General features: G+C 39.0%; 1 protein-coding gene across 1 annotated transcript in view; it reads right to left on the minus strand.

The window, feature by feature from the left end:
• RAPH1 (Ras association (RalGDS/AF-6) and pleckstrin homology domains 1) overlaps positions 1–23,118 on the minus strand; it is a 188,850-nt gene that overhangs the window by 93,974 nt on the left and 71,758 nt on the right. The window contains 2 exon segments of the mRNA XM_026681279.2: positions 488–593; positions 1,435–1,554. Of these exon segments, the coding sequence (XP_026537064.2) occupies positions 488–593; positions 1,435–1,554 (226 nt within the window).

Consider the following 23,118-nt stretch of genomic DNA (forward strand, 5'->3'; position numbering starts at 1 on the left):
TAGATGAACAAAGAAATAATGAATTCCTCATGTCCCAATTTATTTTCTCCACTTTCCAGAGAAAATGGACAGAGAACAAATTAATTAATTATTCTGGATTCAAATATAAATCAAACCATATTTAGAGCAAGTCAAAATTCATGCGCTAATAAACAATACTTATGGAGAATAATTTACTGACAAGAATAAACAATAAAAAATTTTATGGGCTGCATTCATATATCACGCTGAACCAAAACCAAATCAATCACATTATGGCTTAGCATTATGTGTAAGTCAAACTAATCATTTATCTGATGTGGGTTTAAATTATTATTGCTCCATGAAATTTTATCAAAATTTCAACAGGAAAACTTCATTTAGAAAAACAGTATGTACTGTATACTTATAGATGAAGTAATAGGTTTCAACAGGATTGTTTGTTTGTTTTGCACTCAAGTATATAACTTTATTTTTTCCCCTAGTTGAAATAAATTATCAATCTTACCATTCAGGTTGTACATGGAAAAGCGATAAGAGAAGTTGGCAATATTAGCATCCTGCCGAAGAGGGGATCTTTTTACTGGTTCCATAGGCTTGTCTGTATCCAAACTCTAAATAAATGAATTTGAGAAAAATAATCAAGATCTACAAATGAACATAAGGAAATAATTACACCTCAACAGATATTTTTTTCTTAAAAATTTGTATTTACAAAATGTTTAATGGCTACCAATAATTAATCTATGTCAAAATAAAATATTTTTATGAATCTCTATATAGGAAAGAAAAAATGTATCCAGTTATCTATGATATAGGACCATAGTTACTACTGAATAGTATCAGGAACTGTCTTGATCAAGCAAAGTTGGGAAGTATTGGTGGTAACCCTAAACACTGAAATGAGCATTGGAGCTAGGATGGGGGTCCACAGACAGGATAGGAGGAAAAGGAGGGAGTGAAGAGTTGGTTAAATGGCTAGGCCAGATACTGCCCTAATGGTTGGAAGTGTATTCATTGGAGAAAAGGCAATAGGGAATTTGTTGTCTGGCTCTCTTCTGCCTTGTTGCCTAGTGATAGGGGATTATTGGAGAATCAGGAATTATATAATAAACCAGAAATCCAAACTCTGACATAATGTTAAGTATGCCAAAGGGCTAGGTTTTTTTTAGCCTGGTGAGCTGCTTCCAAATGATAGGAGGACAATGTAAGAGCAATCAAATATTCTGTGTAAAATACTGCTTGTAAATTATAATCTCTGTTGCTGATATAACCTACCAACAGCATTACCCTAAATCAATCTGCTAGTGTATTACAGCAGTCACATTGTCTGGAACTAAGGAATGTTTTACTATACACACACTCTGAGAATGCAAGTTATAGAAAGCTGTTATAACAAGTAAGAGTGATCTCTTTTACAGTTTGCATCTCATAGAATTATAAGCAAACTTTAACCTGTGTAAGTTTATCTAACTCTCCAAGCCAAGCTCCAAACATCTTATCCAGATCCTGATCTTCTTTATCACTATCTTCTTCTGCACCATGATCAAGTTCTTCATCTGAGAACTGCTCCATCTAAAAGAGAAGTTTTAGAAATGTAAAGGCTTTAGTTGTTGTCTGCCAGATCATTTGTTCCCATCAACATTAGCAAGACTGGATAATAGTGGAATTGAAATATGAAGGTCCCAGGATACGTGTTCCAGGATCTGAGTCGGTCCACCATGAGTGAAATTTCACTGAGTTGAAATATCTTAGGAGTTGTTCTATCCATCCCTGATTTTTGCTCCTGACAAACTGAACATTCAATGAGCCAATAGGTCTAGCTGGCATATATTTCAGTTTTTCATAGCAGCAAGCCAAAACTATAATTTCTCTTTTCTTTGTAATCCTATTTGGCATAGTTGCATGCTCTCTACTCTTTAGGGAACTACCATTCTATTTCCCATTCTTCCATAATCTCTTTTTCTTCTCTGAATGCTTAAAGCATGTTTCATCTTTAACAGACTAAAAACTTTCCAAATTCCAGTATGCAGAATATCTTCCTGGAAGGTCAAAAGGGACCAAGAAGGGTGCATGCTCCCATCCATTTCCCAACAAAGTTTATCCAACTAGAGCAATCAATGGTGACTCAATCCCACATCCAGCTCAGAAATTAGATTGTAAGGGATCTGGATAATCCACTTCCTCTAAGCTGTTTTTTAGGTAAATCGCTATGTTAGTTCAAGTCTTCTTTTGTGATAGTTGGGACACCAGTACCAATTCCTACTTTCCTGTAATATTCTTTCCAATACAACTTTTCAGATGCATACAACAATTAACACAGAGGTTTGCAATTTCCTCTCTTGTTCTCTTTAATGCTAAATATCTTTTTCTTTACCTGCATAAAGTGCCATTTCATTAAAAAGTAGCCTCCTCAACTAGCAAAATGTCCTTGTGCCTTACTGTTTCCTTGTTATTTTCTGACTAACTTGGCTGATTTATTTGCTTAACTAAAGTCAATATTCATGAAATAGGAACTTAGTAAGTAATCTTACTTGGTTAGCAGACTTTCCTACACTATACAAAATGAGTTAGAACAAGGTTCGGGTACAGAGTTCACCTACATCAACTTTTAAAATCTTATGTAAAAGCTAAGCTTGTTTTGATTTCTATAGATATTTAAATAAATACATATTGTTTTTAAAAGATTAAACTAGCTTGGATTCCTTTCCATATTCAGAGAAATATTTCTTGCTGTGTATGTTTAGTATTAAAAGAAAATGTGAAACTGGAATTTAAGCTATCAGTGGAACATTGCTACTCACTGTCAAGCAAATGACATATAAGCTTGAAGAAAACCTTTATGTCATTTTAGTTTGGTTGTTGTTCTAGATTTCTTAGCCACAGATTCCAAGTGTCTGTTATTCTAATAATATGCTGAACGTTGTTTTATATTATTTTAATTGTTTGCCTTAAAATTTGCCTTGACTCCTGGCAACTGGTCTGGACAAGTTCATGCAGTTTGCTTGGCAAATTTTTCGGAAGTAGATTGCTACTGACTTTTTCCTAGGTCTATAAGTAAGGGAGTGGCCAAAAATGACCCAGCTGGTGGCTTCGTGCCTAAGGCAGGAAGCCATGGTCTTCCTGTTACCAGTCTTAATCACCAAATTAAACTGGGTCTCTGCTGGCATTAATATATATGAATTGATGCTTTTCCAAGGACAACATCCCACTATACATTAATTAAAAAAATAAGCCACAAGAGCTGTTCCTTACAGAAATATAGCAGCAGTATTATTTCCGGTGTACAACAAAAAATTCTCAGGCAAGATACATATTTAAGGAAGCACTTTGCTTTGTTTCAAATAGAAGACAGATATATTATCTTGCCAGAACCTTATAATTATTGCCTTAAGGATTACATGTTTAAAATCAAATGAATAGTTTTTCCTCAATAATTTATGTTAGGTTAATGAAGGGGAAGAATGGAAAGCACTTAAAATTCAGGCAATAACCAAGTTAACAATGACAAAGCAGCTTAATATAACTAGTCAAAGATGTCACTATCCTAGATTTCTTCAACAGAAAGATATGTAAATAAAACCTTTCTTTTGGGTTTTTAATGTATGTAAACAGGTTTAAAATCTGAAGAAGACATGTATGTTGCCAATACTGACTGCTGAAAAAATAATATCTGGCCATGTCCATAGTCTGTTTCTCTAAAGGTCAGAGGATTTACAATTATATTTATTTAGGGGAAAGCATACATTTAATTTTGGTTACAAATTATGAAAGCTTTTAGCAGGCCTAAACAGTTTTTTATTTGTTTCCCCCAAATCGTATCTTATATTAAAAGGAGTCATCAGCTGCCTTGAAATTGGGGGTGGGGGATGGTGGACAGCAGAGACCCTATTCTCCTTATCCCACCACTGTACTTAGGCCTGTAAAAACTTCACCAAGCTGTCAACCTAACACGGATATTATGTAAAGCAGGGGTGTCAAACTGGCATCCCGTGGGCCAGATGATTCATGTGCAGGCCACACCCACTCCAACTCTGTGAAGGGGGAAAACACCATGAAACATCATGTGATGGCAAAGTGACCCCGCAAGTTTGACACCCGTGATGTAAAGGAAAAAGAAACAAACTCCAGTCTAATTGATTATAAGAAAACTGAGGCTTGAATCCTACTGCCTTCCCTTGAAAACTACTAAGAGCATGCTTGTATTTGTTTCCAATCCATCAAGCCAGTGGATAAATAAGTAAAAAGGGAAACAAAAGAGAAGGGAAAGGAGAAAGATTGAAGTAGGAAAGGGATTATATATGTAAATGACAGCTATTCCATTTGTTTGTTTCCTAATGTTAATTAATACTTTATTACTGATAATTTATTGTCTTTATTTAGATAAAGTTAAAAATCTAATATCTATTTAACAAGCAACATAATCATTTACCTATTGTGTTAATATTCTGGGGGGAAAATTACCATACAGAAGTCAAGAGCAATGTACAAAGGAGTGGAGGTGTCAAATTTGTGCCATAGATGCTTTTGCCCTCTTTGTTCTTGCTTTAAGGCACTGCATGCAAGCACACCTGCTCATTGGTATCAGCATTTATGGAAGAGTGAGCAAAATGGGCAGGAGGGCAGCCCTATCCCTCAATGGGTGTAGAATATAGGTAGCACTCAACTTATGATCACAATTGACCCCAAAATTTCCGTTGCTAAGCAAGCCAGTTAAGTGAATTTGTCTCATTGTACAACCTTTCTTGCTCCCATTGTGAATCACTGCAGTTGCTAAACTTAGTAGCATGGCTGTTAAGTGAATCTGGCTTCCCCATTGACTTTGCTTGTCAAAAGGTCACAAAAGGTGATCACCAGGACACTGCAACCATCATTAATAGAAGTCAGTTTCTAAGCGTCTGAATTTTGATTAAGTGACCATGGAGATGCTACAGCAGTCATAAGCGTGAAGAACGGTTGTAAGTCACTTTTTCAGTTCTGTTGTAACGTTGAATGGTCACTAAATAAGCTGTTGTAATTCCAGGACTACATTTAACTAAATGTGAATAGTAGCGTTTATGAATTTGTTTTGAGCAAATGGTATATATATTTTGCCTTTAAAGATAGTAAATTCCAGTATCCAATGCCAGTCTAGATTAACATTCACAATAATCCCTGCAGCAAATCCAATATTTCATATTGTAAAAAGTAATTTTTTGTCTTTTGCTTTGAGAAGAAAGCAAAGTTATCACTCCTGGCAAAATGCTTTGAATAAAACTTGGAAAAGCAACTAATTGTCTCCATTTCCTCTCTATTGGACTCCAGTTGAGTGCCAATGCCACTCCAATATATAAGGAGTGAAGGAATAGCTAACTTTCAATACTTACTATGAGAACTTCTCAGGGGGGGAAATGGTTAAGGTCAACTCTTTTTGCAGTTGTCCTGCTCTGGTAAGTTTGGGCACTGAGGTGAGAATATGGGCAGGGATATGGAGCAGGAGATGGAAATGGAATTCAAATGAATTAACTTGCTGTTTAGGACTCAAACCATTGTTACCAGGTTTTGCTGAACAATGCATTTATCTTCTCCCATCATCAGTCCTCCATTTACTTCACATTTTTCTAGTGGCCTGGCAAAACTAAATTCTGGACCTGAGGTGCAAATACTCTAGGGACATTACTCCTGGGAAATAAAGACAGTAGCAGTTCAGTTCAATCTGACTGCTGTCTGTCTATTAAGCACTACAGCCTGGATGTTAAGCAGAAATAAAACCAGGCACTCTGCCCATAATCTTGCTATCTGAAGACACAACATGCTCGGGGAAATGAAACTGAAATTACCAGATGCCAGTCTACAGAATGCAAATATTATTCGGTCTCAGAAGGTTACATATGAGTGCAAAATTATTAATGAATTGACTAACTTTTATATTTATACAAGGAAAACCTTTAAAAGAAAAGCTCACTTATGAAAACAACATTGTAGCATTTGGATGCTGCTATTTTTAGGTTTACTTTTAACATTTTATTTTCTTTTTAGTTTTTCCTAAAAGCTGTTCAGCAAGTTAGAAAACTGAAATAGTGGTAGCTAGACTATACACATAAAAGTACTGTAGGCGTTTATGTGAGAGCATTGAGAGGCCTTCTGACAGACTGAAAGAACAGCCTAGAATAGGAGGGGCTGAGAGGTCAATTCACTAAACTCCTGTTTGACTTGGGATCCAAGTCACAGAATTGCTTAATCAGAATTGCTTAATCAGAATACTTAAAACTCTGACCCTAACCCTAACCCTTCTTACAAATACCGTATTTGCCGGCGTATAAGATGACTTTTTTGCCCTGAAAAAGATGCCTCCAATTGGGGGGGTCGTCTTATATGCCGGGTCGTCTTATACGCCGGCAAATAGTAATTGGGAAGCACTGCGGCTGCCGCGGCTGAGGCACTTTTGCGCACCGTGGAAGCGAATCCCGTGAAGCCGAAAGAAGCAGCCAGCCTTCTCCCAGCTCCCAAGAAACGAGGCTCGCACCGCCCGGGCTCCGCTGAGGTATCCGGCTGGGGCTGTCAGGAGTTGTTACCGCTGGCGCGCTCCGCGGCTCCAGTCCCGCGTTGCCTCGGGAAGGAAAGGCAAAACCAGGAGCCGCTGCTGCCATTGCAAAGCGCTGCCGCGGCTCTTCCTTTTGCCTTTCCCTTCCCGAGGCAACGCGGACTGGAGCGCAGCTGAGCGCGCCAGCGGTAACAACTCCTGACAGCCCCAGCCGGATACCTTAGCGGAGCCTGGGCGGTGCGAGCCTCGCTTCCTTGGGAGCTGGGAGAAGGCTGGCTGCTCCTTTCAGCTTCACGGGATTCGTTTCCACGGTAGACAAAAGTGCCTCAAAAAAAAAAAAAGTGCAAAAGTGGAAGGCGTGCGGAAGAGGGGCGAGTATATAACAAACTATATTTTGAGTGGAAATGTTGTGGGGTCGTCTTATACGCCGGGTCGTCTTATACGCCGGCATATACGGTAATCCTCCACTTTAAATACAACTTTCATAATCAAAGTGTATTATACAAACTAAAATAGAAAATATGCTTTTAGAATTATATATTAGTCTAAAAATAACAGTCACCAAGTTTCTGGGTTTTTCCTTTTTCTAATTCAAGCTTCAAATTTGTCTACCGTGTTTCTCACATAATAAGGCCGGGCCTTATTTTTTTTTGAGCCCAGAAAAAACGGCTAGGCCGTCTTTTCGGGGGTGACTTAATTTCCCCCCCTTGCATCCTCGCCAACAGCCGCTCCTAACGGGTGATCATGGCCAAGCACAGAGAGCTCCCTACCTTTGCTGCAGACACCTTTGGCACCCGCCGCTGTTGCTTTCCCTTCTGCCCATTACGCCGCCACGTTTGGAGCTGCCGCTTCCGTGTTTGGAGTGCCGCCGCCATTTGGAGCTCCAAACGCGGAAGTGGCAGCTCCAAACATGACAGCGGGCGATCTTTTTATTTTGGTCCGCGTGAAGTTTAGAGCGAGCAAGAGAGGGAGACTGCGATGCCTCCATCCGAGATGGCAACCTCACTAGTGGATCACAACGTGGCTGGAAGCCCGAATCGGCGGGATACGATGGCGATCTTTTTGGAGCGAGAGGAAAGGGAGAGAAGAGTTGCGAGGCGTAATTTGCAGGAGGAAGTGGGTGTACCCCACGGCAGGGAGCCCAAGGAAGAAGGGCTGGTAGGCAACGGAGAGCGTCCCGTAGCTCCGGAAGCAGCCTAGAGACGCACCCGGGAAGAGGCACAGATGCTGCCTTGTAGTCCCCAAGCCAACTGCGTGCGCCGCCTTTAGTTATGTGCGCTCCGCGCTTTGGGCATCTCCGTGTGATCGCGACCCTGTCCTTTCCACCTGGCGCCCTTGCTGCTTTCTGGCTCTTTAGCAACCGGCTTCGTGTTTGGAGCACTGCCGCTGTTTGGAGCTCCAAACGGCGGCGGAAGCTCCAAATGCGGAAGCTCCAAACATGACGGTGGGCGATCTTTTTATTTTGGTCCGCGCGAAGTTCAGAGCGAGCATGAGAGGGAGACCGCGATGCCTTGCTAAAGAGCCAGAAAGCAGCAAGGGCGCCAGGTGGAAAGGACAGGGTCGCAATCACACAGAGATGCCCAAAGCGCGGAGCGCACATAACTAAAGGCGGCGCACGCAGTTGGCTTGGGGACTACAAGGCAGCATCTGCGCCTCTTCCCGGGCCTGTCTCTAGGCTGCTTCCGGAGCTACGGGAAGCTCTCCGTTGCCTACCAGCCCTTCTTCCTTGGGCTCCCTGCCGTGGGGTACACCCATTTCCTCCTGCAAATTATGCCTCGCAACTCTTCTCTCCCTTTCCTCTCGCTCCAAAAAGATCGCCATCGTATCCCGCCGATTCGGGCTTCCAGCCACGTTGTGATCCACTAGTGAGGTTGCCATCTCGGATGGAGGCATCGCAGTCTCCCTCTCTTGCTTGCTCTGAACTTCGCGCGGACCAAAATAAAAAGATCGCCGCTGTCATAGTTTGAGCTGCCACTTCCGCGCTTGGAGCTCCAAATGGCGGCGGCACTCCAAACACGGAAGCGGCAGCTCCAAACGTGGTGGCGTAATGGGCAGAAGGGAAAGCAACAGCGGCGGGTGCCAAAGGTGTCTGCAGCAAAGGTGGTAGTAGGGAGCTCTCTGTGCTTGGCCATGATCGCCCGTTAGGAGTGGCTGGTGGCGAGGAATTCCTGCCCGCCGGGCGCTCCTAAAGGCAGTCTCCCGCCCTTCCCCTTATTTTGCATATTTTAAAATAGGCCTAAATTTGGGGGGAGGGGCTTAATTTGATTTTATGCCCAAAAAACATGCTGGGCCTTCCTATTGGTGGAGGCCATATTGTTGGAGAAACACGGTATACAGCTTTACATTTGGTCCAACTTAACTTCAGGGGCTGTCACTCTGAATACTGAAATCCAAAACACCATCTGCCAAATAAAACACTGCTTGCCAAATAAAATGGACTATGCTAGATTTGCAAGTTTCTATCCGAAGGTTGGAACCACAGAATTTTAAGAGTGGAACAAAAATTATTACAGATTGCTTATGTTCGTCTTGTCTTAAACATCTAACATTACAGGACATTAATATTGTATTCATATTTGTTTATAAAAATTTGTAAAAATATTGTACAAGAACCAAACATTTCAAAGAATTGTTATTTTGCACAGCTAAATTAAAAATAAAGGTTAAGTTGGCATAAGCAGGTTAAATTGAGGTTAAATTAAGACCAACTGTCTAGAAAAGTCTTTATATAAAATTTTAAGAGCATATTTTAGGAGGTAAAAAGTATTCTTAATATCATCGTAGGCATTCTTATTGCCCATCATGATCATGAAGAAGCAGTGACTATTTCTTTCTTCCAACCACGAATTAATACAAGAACAATCCTAATACAGATGCTATCTGGTATGGTCCTGATACTTACTACTTGGCCTAAAAACAGTGCGCAAGGACTTGGAAATCATACAATCCACAGCCTAAGAAAAAAACAAAGCAAATACAGTGAAGCCCAAATTCAGCAGCTCAAAGGGTTGGGTGATTGTTACTTCCAAACTGCATCATTCACAGTGATTTGCATAATTTGTGTGATGACATCATTAAATGAATGACATACGGTAACCTGATGGAAACGACAATGTAAATTTATTGCCTCAACTTGACTACTTCAAGTACAACTAACTTGTCCTTTATTTCTATTTCCAGACAGGAAATTTGTATGTTGTATCTGAAGTCTACTGAATGCAGGCATGATATTCCGCTCTGAAAAAAAAATCGGGGCCGGCCAAGAGACCCCCCGCCGCGTGCCCGGGGAGTGCCCGCTGCTTTCCCTCGCCAGGGCCGGGCGGTGGCGTGTTGCACGGAGGCTGGTCTGTGGCTGGCCCAGCTCCCATTTCCTGCCGCTCAGTGGCCTCCGCTCGCACCGCCCGGGCTCCGCTCAAGTATCCGGCTGGGGCTGTCAGGAGTTGCTACCGCCGGCGCAGCTCCACGCGGCTCCAGTCCCGCGTTGCCTCGGGAAGGGAAAGGCAAAAAGGAAGAGCCGCTGCTGCCGTTGCAAAGCGCCACCGCGGCTCTTCCTTTTTGCCTTTCCCTTCCTGAGGCAACGCAGGACTGGAGCCGCGCGGAGCTGTGCCAGCAACTCCTGACTCGGGGCCTCCGAGGGGAGGGGAAGGAGGAGAAGAAGGGGTGGGGGGAAAGGGGGGGCGATTCCCCAAAAAAACGGAATTCCGATTTTAATCGGAAGAATATCATGCCTGTGAATGGAGTTTATTAAATCCAGCTTTCAGTCCACATTATCTGTACACTCTGTAATAAAATAGTGATTGCCACACCAGGGAAAGGCACCTTTTGTTCAATTGTTGGAATTGTGTCATGCCTGTTTATATGAATGTATTTTAAAAAATATTTTGGAATACAAAGGATGATTAGGGTCTCACATCAAACTACTTTTTAAAAAGAAATATTGAGTTTGGCTCTCAAATTCTCTCTCCTCCCATTTACCATTTAGGCAAGTGATACAGGCAGTTTTCGACTAATGACACACAATTGAACCCATTTTTTTTGTTGCTAAGTGAGACATTTGTTAAGTGAATTTTGCTTCATTTTGTGACTTTTCTTGCTACAGTTGTTAAGTGAATCACTTCAGTTGCTAAATTAGTAACATGGTTGTTAAGTGAATTTGGTTTTCCCATCAACTTTGCTTGTCAGAAGGTCACAAAAGGTGATCACATGAACCTGGGACATGACAACAATCATAAATATGAGCCAGTTCCCAAGGGTCTGAATTTTGATATGACCATGGGGATGCTGCAACAGTCATAAGTGTGAAAAATAGTCATAAGTCACTTTTTTCAGTGCCTTGTAACTTCGAATGGTCATTAAATGAACTGTTAAGTCTACCTGTATTAGTACCTTATAGTGGATAGCAAAATATACAGGCGATTCTACTGGTGTTGCATTCATTCCTGTGTCAGCTCTGGAATTCATCGCTGCCACAGAGTTGAAAATGTGGGAAGGGGGTGATGTAATTGAATAGTTTTTAGTAGAAAAAATATATGAGTTTGAAAGTTCAAGGTTGCAGAGTGTGGCTAGCAAGTAATTGTAGCTGCAGAATAATTGGTTCACGTGATTAATGAGGTGTAGAAAAGTGGGTGTGTGTAGGTGGAATTTTGTGGGAGGTCTGGCAAGCACCTCAGTTCCGAAATTCCACAGACATTACCAGTACTTGTTTCTAATAAAGCACTTAGAGATTATGCCTGTCTCGGAGTTACTGATTTGCAACGGACAATTTCTGGATGCCTGACACCCTGGCTATAAGCAAAATGTCAGTTCTTGCTTAGGGTTTATCTATACAGCCACCATTCACAGTCACAACAGTGATGAAAAAATAATGTAAGTATCTCATATTTACAACCTCTGAAGGTCTGTAAAGCAAAGGAAAGCTGAATTAAGATTATAAACATAGTTGCAGTTTCATTTAGCAACTGCTTTGCTTAATGATTGTCATCCCAATTGTAGCCAAACGAGGATCTCTTGTAGTCACAATTACCTTTGTCTAAGATATAAGCAGGTTTATTCTTGACTTTTTAAAAATGTTCTTGGCCCCGATGCATTCCACTGTCATGGGGAGAAGTATTTAGGTCAACCTGAGAAGAACAGAGGATCCTGAAGCTAGACATAATTGTTCCCAAAAATAGCTTATTGTTATTCTTGCAAGCCATTTGGGGGACAAATGAAATTGGATGCAATGACTATTAGATGTATCTAAATTTATAGGGTTTCAGAATATTAGGCTGGTGGCAAATATGTTCTTCTCGAGTTGTTGAGGACAAAGTGGTAAATGGGACCCAGATTTTTTTAATGGTAGTGATTGTCTGAGACCAACTGAAATAGGGGTCAATCTGGAGTTGTGCACAACAGCTCTGACCTAGATGGTCTCATCAAAACGGGAGTGATCCTTCTGAAGGGCTAAGTTGCTTTCAATACCACACAACTTAACAATCTTATGGAGAAGTTAAGAATGAATGGGAATTGTCAGAAGTAATATTGTTATCAGCCTTTTGTGTTCAAGCATAGTGCCACTGAACTAAACCCTACATTTTAATGCCCTCTGCTCCCCTTGCTACTCAATGTAATGTAGCAAATGTGGAAAATTCCACCTAAAGAGGTTCAGATACTAAAAGGATTAATGAAAAACTAATTTAATCTCAGGAAAATCCAATGCTGAGGAATAAATCAAAAGGATGAAATTTCCTTTCTTGGTGGGCTTTCAGAATCAGAAGAAAGTGCCCATTTTACCAAGAATGACAGAAAGGATCCAATAAATTAGAGTAACAACGTCAGATCAGAGAAGCTTGAAAAAAAACATTGTCCACAAGCTAATAGTTATTCAGAAGTTATCCATTCATTCTTTCTTCCTTGTTTTCTTTGAATTTTCTTTTAGATCTCTGATACACAGATATAGGCATAGTCATATACAGATTCTAAACGAACTGATCTGATAATAAACAAACCAATTTTGCTCATCCTAGGAAATGAATTTAGCCTTTAGTCTTGCTACCAATTCAGCTAATGAGGGAAGCAAGTAGTTAATGGCTTCCTCCCTGAAAAATCAGCAGCAGAGTGGGTTCTTTGGACTAAGTAGCTGATAGCAAGCACATCTATTTGGCCTTCTTCCCCCAGGAACCCTGAAGCAAAATTTAGGGAAGGGCTGTGTATTATATTTGTAGGGTCTCAGTCACTGCATAGTGTGGATGCGTAACCCTGCAAAATGCTTAGATTAAACCCTCAACAAAATCTTGTATAGTTTTCAGGTTAAAACAGCAAATGGGACAAACGGGTTATAAAGTGGGGAGTGATGAGTTCCCGGTCTGGAGGGTGGAGTGGTATTGGGGGGGTTAATAATGGGAGTTGGGGAGGTGCTGGGACAGGCAATTCAGCCCATGCACAAGTGTAGGGACCTCAGGAAAAGCAGGGTGTGGAGCTATGCAAGTGCAGGGAAGCCAGGGAAAACAGGGTGCAGTGCCACATGAACACAGGGAGCGATGGAACAGAGAGTGCACATCGTGTGAGTTCAGAGAGGACAGAAGGACCTATTGGAGCTAACTGCAACCTTTTCTATCAGCTTCCCCATTGCTTGTGGGAAACCGGTAAGAGACTGCAAATGGCGATCACATGACCACAGGGTGCTGCAACCATTGTAAGTGTGAGCTGGTTGCCAAGCATCCAAATTGTGATCACATGACCACAGGCATGGTGCAATGGCCATAACTTCAAGGATTGGTTATAAGTAATAGTTGTTTGGTGCTATCACAACTTCAAACAGTTGCTGAACTGCAAAATGCTTACCAATGCTAAGTAAGCAAGAACTAGCTGTTCAGTTTTAGAAAGCAGTATTTGGATAATATATAGCTTCTTTGTTTTTAGCAGTAGGCCCGGCAAAAGGAATGGCAAAATGGTGCCCAAAAGCAGTAACAGATTGGATGGAAGTTAGCAAATGGAGGTTCAGTCTGGCCAGGGCAGAAATTCTATTACTGTAGGATTCCTCAAGTGAGACAGGAAGCTATTCAACTGTTGTAAAGGTTGACAGGAAGAAACCTCTGGGCTAAGCTGGTTGGAAAGGGGAAGAATCCCTGTTATTTAGCTTCAAATGTTTGGAAATAAAGTCACCAGAACTCAAGTGGTCTATATAACTGTGATTCTGAAGGAGAAACATTTTTAGGGAGCAATGTCTGTCTGATACATATATTTCTAAAGCAAACAAACAATCTGGTCGAAATTACCCACACTCTGGTAACTTCCCAATACAGGACTGTCATTAAGGATGATTCAGAAACTTGTGCTACTACATAATTAGATTGTGATGGTTTTTATAAGGGATATAATGATAATATTATGCTCTCCAATGCATTTCTGTGCTTAGTTCAAAATGCTGTTTGTTTCCTTTAGGTCATTTTGGTTTTTAAAAGTAACTCTACATGTTCATATATTTTTACTTTATAACTTTCGTGCTTATTCATCCTGCAAATGTACAGAATATCTAGCCTCTTTCTTATGAATGCCTTCAGAGCAATGCTGATAGGGTAAGCAAGGAAGTGATTAGAGCAAGGGTCCCTAATCCACAGGCCACAGATTAGAACTAGTCTGTGGCCTGTTAGGAATTGGGCTGCACAGCTGGAGATGAGCAGTAGGTGAGCAAGTGAAGCTTCATCTGTATTTGTAGCCCCTCCCCAGTGCTAACATCATCTTTCCAGCTCCACCTCAGATCATCAGGCATTAAATTCGTTGGCTTTGCTTGTCGGAAGCCAGCTGGCAAGGACACAAATGGCAATCACATGAACCTGGGAAACTGCAACCATTGTAAATACATGCTGATTTTGATCACATGACTGTGGAGAGGCATCAGTTGTGAGTGAAAAGACCAGTTGTAAATCACTTTTTTTCAGTGGCACTATAACTTTGAATGGACACTAAATGAATGGCTATAAGTCAAAGACTATCTACAGACATAACCCACAATTACACTATATCTCTTATACCTGAATGGTTTTCTATCAGATGCCATTGATATGAAGACACAAAGTGTCTCTTAAATAAACTGTTGTTTTAAGAAGGTAGTTTGAAATAATCCCTTAAAGAGACATGGTCTCGAGACTTCCGGCGGTGACATCATGTTGAATTGGCTCAAAGGGACCAAGCTCTGTTCCGATGGCCTGAATTTTCCTGTGTGGAGGCTCTTAAAGGGCAGCTTGAATCCTGGAGGGAGCGGCAAGAGAAAGAGGAAGCTTCAGAGAAGGCAGGGAGAAGGCGATCTCCCTGATGGATGAGAAGAAACCTCTGAACTCCAGCAGGAAAGAAATCAGCCAGCAATGGCGGATCCGGAGCCGTGGCAGCCAGAGAGAGACAGCAGAAAGAGAAAATAGAAGACAACACTTCGGAGAAGGTGAGAAAATTTATGATCCAGATATAGCTGATGGCAAAAGAGTGGGGTTTTTTTTAAAAAAAAAAAAAAAGTAGAAGAGAGAGAGTGAGATGCCAGAAGCGGGACAAGAAATCTGCTCCAGGAGACGCGGCAAGAAGGAGGGGAAGCATCTGACAGTAAAGGATAGCTGACAAGAAACTGTGAAAAAAGGACAGGAGAGACAGAAGAGCTCTGGACTGAGATTGACAAAGAGACAACAAACTTTTATAGGCGTAAGGATTGATTTGGATTGATTTGGAACTTAAGTCAGTGAAGGACTTTAACTTTTAATTTTTTACTAAAAATAAAAGAACGGGACTGAATTGAGTAGTAAGACTTGTAAAAGAAAAAAACCTGTGAGGAGAAGCCACATAGGGAATAGTAAAGGCACCATCATGTGGCAGAAAGAAGAAGGAAACTAAGAGAAGACCAATGGACTAAGTTAAAATCTGATGTAATATCCTCAACAAAAAGATTATAATATTGGCATTGTTATATAGTAGAGATATATGTGTGTTTATGGTAGTATGTAGTAGAATGTATTAGAGAAGATTGGAATATAAAATAACATTAACTGCTTAGGAGTGAATTAATCAATTAACAGAAGTGATTAGAGGTGGTTATAGTATTATGTAAGAATTATAATTATTATTATCAGTAGTATTAAAATCAGTATTATTAGTATTGACAAAGTAAAAATAAATATATTTAAAATAGTTATTTATATTTAATTTAATTATTTATTATTTAATAAGTATTTATATAATTACAGAAAAGTATTAATTTATAGAGGAATTATTACATGTGTGATTATATTATTAGATATTACTAGATATCAGGCCATACAAAACTAGACTGGACTAATAGTAGACTGGGAATTATGGTAAAAGAAGAGAGAAAAACAGTGGATACACACTAGTGTATGTTATTCTGGAAAAATATTGTACAGGTAGTGAAGATGACAAGTACCACAACAATTGCTAAAATAGGAAAGAAAACCTTGTCAAATCCTTCATCCACAACATCTCCATCTAACCAACACACAATAGAGAGCATGTTGAGTGCTGAGAAAACAAACCCAACAACGAACTTACGAAGTATGTAAGCAATACTACTCTTGATACAGGAGGCCATGACGAAAACGCAAGAATCAATGGCAAGAAATCACGAGGAGATTAAAAATGAGATGGGTGAAATGAAAGGAGATATTAGAAGAATGGATGATAAAATAAGAAATATTCAAGAAGCAATTGCCAAGAATGAACAGAGAATACAATTGGCAGAGGCAAAAGCGGAACAAATGGAGAAGAAAATGGAGACAATGGAACAAAAGCTCACCCTAACTAATAGGGAGCTGGAAGAATAAATTGTCTTTCTAGAAATGGAAAAGGCTGCGTTTTTTCTAAGATTCCAGAATTTAATTGAAGAAAAGGAGGAAGATTTACCTAAAATCATGATAGAACTGTTAGCAGATAAGTTACAGAGAACAAAGCAAGAGGTACAAGTGGACATAGATGAAGTGTGCAGGATACACACAAATTATGTAAGGAAACATAGATTGCCGAGAGAGGTATACATAAGATTTTCAAGAAAGACAATAAGAGAGGAAGTGTACCAGAGGACAAGGGATGAGCCTATGACATATAAAGGAAGAGAGATTCATACATTAAGACAGATACCCAGAAGGGTCAGGGAACAGAGAAAATGTTACCAATTTTTAACTACTCAACTGAATAAATATAATGTGATGTTCAGATGGCTGCTCCTGAAAGGTATCTTGATTACATGGCAAGATAATTTTTTTAGGATCAATACACCCGACAAAGCACACAAATTTTTGACCAGTATTTCACAACAGAAGAGGAACAAGAGAGTAGAGAAGAGAGTGAAAGTAAAAGCCAAGAGGAAGAACTAATAGAAGAGAAAGAGGTAGAAAAAAAAAGAAAGAGTAAGGCAGGAAAAAGAACAAGCAGTGAGACAGGATACATGAATCAAAATACAAAGAGAGATAAGGACAACTAGAAGAGCAAGGCCAATATACAAATAACAAGATGGGGGAAGAAATAAAGATGCTCTCAATTAACATCAATGGGCTAAATTCCCCAGCAAAAAGAAAACAAACGTTGACTAAGATACAGAAATTGAACCTAGATATAATATGTCTTCAGGAAGTACACATTAAGAAACACCACACTAAAATACTGGAAAATCCAAAAATGGGGAATCTCTACACATCCTTAGCACAACAGAAGAAGAGGGGAATCACTGTATATATTAAGGAAAGGATAAAGGCGAAACAAATATATACAGATGGAGACGGAAGAGTATTAATAGTGGAAATAATAATAAATTTAAAACAAATCTTGCTTACACCAAACAATAATCAGAAAGAATTTTATAGGAAACAACATGAAAAAATAATTGAGGTTGAATATGACAATGTGTGCTTAATAGGTGATTTCAATGCAATGGTGAAGGTTAAAAAGGACTATAAAAGTAGTAAAAATAATAAAATTAAGAGAATACTTCCAAGCACAGTTTTTGAGATGACAAAAGAATTAAACTTACAAGACATATGGAGGGAACAAAATGAAAAAAATAGGCAGTATACCTTTTACTCAAATGCACATTGTTCATGGTCAAGAATTGATATGGCATGGATGACATCGGGATTGAGAAATGATATAAGAAGTAGAAACAATGACCAATACCTAGGCTGATCATAATCCAATAAAAGTGATATGGAGAGGACAGAAGGGAAGAGAAAGATGGACAGGGAACCAAGCAATAATGAAAGATAAAGAATATGTACAAATGATGGAGAGGAAGTTAGACTTCTTCTTCAAAGAAAATAGGAAAGAAAGAACAACAACACAAATATTGTGGGACATAGCAAAGGCGTACATCCGAAGATTGACAATAGCAATCTATAGTGTGGCAAGAAAAAATAGGAAAAAAGAATATCAACAAGAAGTTTTACAGGAGGAACTTAAGGAACTGGAAGTAGAATTACAGAACGATCCTCAAAAAGGTAAAGTTAAAAAGAGAATGGAACATAGAAGACATAGACTGAATTTGATAATGCAAGAAGAAATGGCACAAAAAGTTAAAAGGGCGAAACATTTTTTTTTGGAGCATGCAAATTAAGCCAGGGAGATGGCTAGCAAATAAATTAAGAAAAGAAAAGGAGAAGAGAATAATACACTAATTGCAAGATGACAAAGGGAATATATGTCATAAAACAGAAGAGAAAAAGAAAATTATTCAAGAATTTTTTAAGGAATTTATACAGTCAGGAAAATATAATGGAAAAGAATGTTAAAGAATATTTGGATAAGAAAAAATTAAGCAAAATTGAAGAGATAAAAAGAACAATGTTAAATGAAAAAATAACGATGATGGAAATGGCAGAAGCGGTAAAAAACAAAAGAATAATAAAACCCTGGGCCCAAATGGAATACCTGTAGAACTTTATAAAAATATACAAAAGCCATTAGAGACAACTATGATAGAGGTATATAACGAAGCACTGGCAGAAGTGAAATTATCCAAAACTTGTCGGAAGCGTATGTAGCATTAATCCCAAAAGCAGAGACAAATCACCAACAAATAAAGAATTATAGGCCTATTTCATTATTGAATACTGATTATAAAATATTTGCATCTATAATGGCAGAAAGGCTAAAAAAGGTATGAAATGAGTTGATACATCCAGATCAAAACAGAATTCTACTAAAAAGACAGATGAAAAATAATTTGAGAACGAATATAAACATACTGAAATATTATGAAGTACATTCTGGAAGACAATTAGCATTGATGTTTCTAGATGCACAAAAGGCTTTTGATAATTTGAATTGCAGTTTATTACAAAACAATTAGAAATTATGAATTTTTGGGAGCAATTGTTAGGAATAATAATCACCTAACAGTTGGGTTGGAAATATATAAACCAGGATAGTAATTTAATACTGTATCTTTAAGAGAATGCTCTAAGTGTGATTGTCTGAGGTTCCTCCAACGGCCATAAGATGTAGCCAAAAACCTGGTTTCTCTCTCCTTGCATTTCCTGTTTTGCCGTTTTGCCTGATCATCGTTCTACTTGGATTACTGTGAGTTTTGCAACTGTTAGCAAACTCCGTTTACTGAACTCTGTTTATGATACTTGACTTCATTTTTGGATTATCCCTGGACTGATACTAACTGCTTTAATGGTGAATGATTTTGACTGTTTGTTGGACTTTGTTTACCCGTTTACTGGAAGTAAAACCTACATTTACTATTCAGTGTATCTGTGTGCTGGTTGTATGTTATTCATCACCACTCTCACTATGTTTCCCTGAGTGCACTCATTTTTTCCTAATGGGGAATACCTCAAAACTGGTTATGGGCCCAGGCCCAGATAACTGAGAGTTAGTGTAAATACACAGTACCGTATACAGACAGCTGTTTGCTGTTTAATCATGGGTAAAGATGGCACAAGACCCGTCAACAAGTCTATCACTGATAACCCGGTTGGATGGAACAAACTATGTTTTCTGGTCTATGAAGTGCAGTCTAATTCTGCGTAGGGAAGGATTATGGGCTGCAGTTCAGAATCCACCAGATGTAAATTCTTTGGATCCATGTAATGAGGACGATGCCAAAAAGTTAGCTGACTTTAAACAGAACAACAAACAAGCTCTTTGTATAATTGGACTAACACTGAGTAACAAGCAGCTAGTCCATATTCGTAGAGAAGTGTCTGCTGCTAGGTGTTGGGAGAATTTGAAGAGGATTTATGTTCGTGACAGTGTAGGTGCACACATACATCTTACACGTAAACTGTTTAGAGCACGTCTTCTGAAAGGTGGAGATATGTTAGCTCATTTGAACTTCATGAAAAGAACTTTTCAAGAGCTACATGAAAAGGAACTGATTTTTTCAGAGCTGCCTCAAGTTTACATCATTCTTTCCTCATTGGATGAAAGTTATGATGATTATGTATCTTCACTGGAAATCCTGACCAGAAATGAACTGACATTGACTGACATAACCGGACGATTGTTAGAAGAGGCAAGAAGAAGGCTGGATAGAGACCAACTGAGAGAGAAACAACCACAAGAAGAGGATTTGTTTTCAACTGCCTATACTGTTAGGAAATGTTTTTCTTGTGGGGCTACGGGACATATAGCTAGATTCTGTAAGACGGAAAAATGACAGAATACTGGTAATCACCAGAAGGCTAAGAAGAATGTTAATTTAGCTATGTCTAGCAATTCAACTGTAAACCATGATTTGTGGGTAGTTGATAGTGGAGCATCACAGTGCATTACTAGAAATAGAGAGAGGTTTGTAAAGATGTCCTCAAGTAAGCAACATGTATCATTGGCAAATGGATGGAAGATGAAAGCATCTGGTGAAGGTACTGCATATTGTTCACGTGTAAATGAGCATTTATCTATGTTATATGTACCTAAATTGAAACTTAATTTGTTATCAGTAAGGGTTTAGTTAATATTGGTTATGTAGTAACCTTTAGGGGAGATAACTGTATAATAGAGAAAGAGGGTAAAAGTGTTACTGCTACTTTAGAGAATGATTTATATGTGATACATGATGACCAATTGCAGATGGCTAACTCGGTTTATAACAATGTTAAGCCACATGACGAATGTATACATTTACTGCATAGACGTCTGGGGCACATTAATTTCAAAATACTGAAACAAACTGTTAAATTGTCAGAGGGAGTAAAATTAAAACCCTGTAGCAAGTATTTAAACTGTAATGCCTGTAACCAGGAGAAAAGCAAGGTTACTCCAGCAAACAGACTGAATGGGTTTAAGACCAAAGAACCTTTAGAGGTTGTGTTTGCTGACATAATTGATCCTAAGAAACCCAGTTTGGGAGGTACCTGCTATGTTTTGAGTATAATGGACCATTACTCACGGTATGGTTTCTGCTATCTAATGAAAAACAAAACAGAAACATTCCAACATTTCTTTAATTGGCTAAGATTTGTTGAAAGGAAAATGAAACGTAGGGTAATTACTTTAGTGACAGATAACGGGATTGAGTTTATTAATAATAGATTCCAAACGATGTTGAAATTGGCTGGTATCTAGCATAAGCGTTCTGCACCTTATAGGCCACAACATAACTCGTTTATAGAACAAAGAGGGCAAACGTTACAAGCCATGGCTCGCACTATGTTATCTGATTCAGATTTGCCTGAAACACTATGGAGTGAAGCAATAATGTGTAGCAACCATGTGTTAAACAATGTGGTTAACACAACAACTGGTGAATTGCCATTCACTTGTTGGCATGACAACAAACCAAATTTAAGTTATCTTCACACATTTGGAGCTCCAGCATGGGTGCATATTCCCTCACAAATAAGACTTAAAGGGCAACATAGAGGTAGGAAATTATTTTTCGTAGGTTACGAGGCCAACCATAGATCGTTTCGATTTTGGGATAAAGGCACAGCTAATATTTACTGTTGCTAGTGCTAAATTTCTTGAGCACGTTGGGTGGCATAAATTAGAACAGGAATCCAACACTGATGTTGTTATTGACACCCAAATAGTCCCTAACGATGCGATAGTAAAACCATCAATAGCTATTAAAGAGGAAGAACAGGCACAGGAGGAGGTAGAAGAACAGGAGCAGGTGGAACAGGAGAGTCCACCAGTAAGCCCCGAGTTACCTAGACGTTCAACCTATGTAACATGACCACCTGATAGATATCAGGCTAGTATAATATGCCAAGTAAATACAGTTCCTAGTAACTATAATGAACTGAAACTGTATCCTGCTAAGAATCAGGCTGCTTGGCAGGAAGCAATGGATAAAGAACTGAAATCTTTACAAAGTTTGGAGGTATATGAAAATGCCAGGTTACCACCAGGAAAGCATGCCATAGGGTGAAAGTGGATTTATAAAATTAAGACAGGTGTGGATGGGACTGTTACCCATAAAGTCAGGTTAGTAGCACAAGGGTTCGATCAGTCAGCCAATGACTATGATGAGGTATTTGCACCTAGTCTGAAGGCTACCACATTACGAGCAGCATTAGTGTGGGCAGCTAAAAATAAATACACAATAAACCATTTAGATATGGAGACGGCATATCTTCATGCACCGTTGCAACATACTATATATTTAAAGAAACCTTTGGGTATAAAAACTGATAACAAAACTGATTGCTAGAGATTAAAAAAGAGTCTTTATGGCTTAAAGCAATCAGGCTATGAATGGAACCAGTGCATAGTGAAGGAATTAATTAAGATAGGTTTTGTAGCTGGAATGGCTGATCCATGTTTATTCAAAAAAGAAAGTGATGGTGTAGTTTCATTGTTGCTGTTGTTCACTGATGACATAACTTTAATCACTAAGACTGAGCAAGAAGCTAATGAGATTATTTCACTGTTAGAGAAGAAATTTAAAATAAAACATTTAGGTGAGATTAAACAGTATCTTGGTTTGAAAATAGATAAAACTAAGGGAGGCTACAAAATCTCACAGGCAGATAAAATTAACCAGTTACTGAAGAACTTTAAAATGGAACATTGTAAACCGGCTAAAACACTGATGAACCAGGAGTTTAGCCACAGTGATGTGCAAAGTTCTGTTTTTGATAAAGATATTTATCAATCTTTAATTGGTAGCTTATCTTATCTTCGTAATTGGTCAAGGCCAGATATAGCATCTAGTGTCAACCAATTAGCCAGGTTTAACACTGAGCCTACTGAAAGGCACTGGCAAGCTGCTAAGCATGTATTGAGATACCTTAAACAAACAATGCATTATGCATTATATTTAGAGCCTAAGGATGAACTAAGTTTAACTGCATATGCCTATGCAAGTTTCGCTACAGACGTACATACACGTAAATCAACGTCAGATACTGTAGTATTATTAGGAAAGGTGTTAATTGGATGGCGGTCTATTCAACAAAAACATCTAAGCTTATCAACAATGGAGGCTGAATTCTCATGTTTGTCTCTATTATGTACAGATTTAGTTTGTTATAAACAACTATTGATAGATATGGGAATTAATGTAAAGAAACCTATTGTTGTATATGAAGACAACCAATCAGCAATTCAGATGGCTTCCAATCTCACCGTAAAAACAAGATCAAAACACACTATTCCAAGATATCTAAATGTGAGACAATGTGTTCAAAGTAAAA

This window comes from Notechis scutatus, chromosome 1 (genome assembly GCF_049901735.1).
Source record: "Notechis scutatus isolate UNSWTSFEM ecotype Mainland chromosome 1, rNotScu1.2, whole genome shotgun sequence".
In the NCBI taxonomy this organism is placed as follows: domain Eukaryota; kingdom Metazoa; phylum Chordata; class Lepidosauria; order Squamata; family Elapidae; genus Notechis; species Notechis scutatus.